Source organism: Pterocles gutturalis, unplaced genomic scaffold, assembly GCF_000699245.1.
Source record: "Pterocles gutturalis isolate BGI_N339 unplaced genomic scaffold, ASM69924v1 scaffold16287, whole genome shotgun sequence".
NCBI lineage: Eukaryota > Metazoa > Chordata > Aves > Pterocliformes > Pteroclidae > Pterocles > Pterocles gutturalis.
The window spans coordinates 370-941 of record NW_010110494.1 but is presented as its reverse complement, the minus strand read 5'-3'; the positions used below and the strand labels follow the sequence as shown (position 1 = coordinate 941).

General features: G+C 65.2%; 1 protein-coding gene across 1 annotated transcript in view; it reads right to left on the bottom strand.

Annotated features, from left to right (window-relative positions):
• Positions 1 to 572, bottom strand: part of LOC104461721 (microtubule-actin cross-linking factor 1-like) — a gene marked incomplete at both ends in the record, with an annotated part of 15,446 nt that overhangs the window by 14,740 nt on the left and 134 nt on the right. The window contains 2 exons of the mRNA XM_010073404.1: positions 4 to 114; positions 549 to 565. Coding sequence (XP_010071706.1) covers positions 4 to 114; positions 549 to 565 — 128 coding nt within the window. The remainder of the gene's footprint in view (positions 1 to 3; positions 115 to 548; positions 566 to 572) is intronic.

Sequence of the window (572 nt, the reverse complement as noted above, 5' to 3'; positions counted from 1 at the left end):
CCTTCAGCATCCAGCAGCCGCGTGACGCCCAGCCGCTCGGCAATCTCGAAGGCTTGCTCCAGGTTCTCCCGGTTACTCTGGATCTGCACCCTCTCCATGTCCACCAGATCCGGCCTGCAAGAGATGCGACGGAGTCACACCAACACCGGCAAACCCCACGAGGTGCCCAGGGCAGAGCATCCCGGGTGGGCACCGCCGTCCCGGGTGGCTCCCGAGAGCCCCTGTCCCAGGCTGGTGGCTCTCCGAGGGGACATGGGCTGCAGCACCCCTCCAGCTTGTCCCCTTTGGGTTGGGATGTTCAGGAGGACAGCAAGACCCTCCCTGGACTGGGGGGCATGAAGCAGCCCCAGAGAGGGGTGGTGGCACCACGCTGGGGGACGCAGGCAGAGCTCCTGGCCCGCAGCAGAGCAGAGGGGAGGTGACAGGGCTGGCAGCACCCATGCCAGGAGGGGACACCGGCAGCAGAACCAGCAAACCGCAGCACAAAGGAAGCACAAACGAGCGTGGCAGAGCCAGGAAAATCCCAGACAATGCTCCCTCCTGCCTACCTGTATCTGTGGATGAGGGGGGTG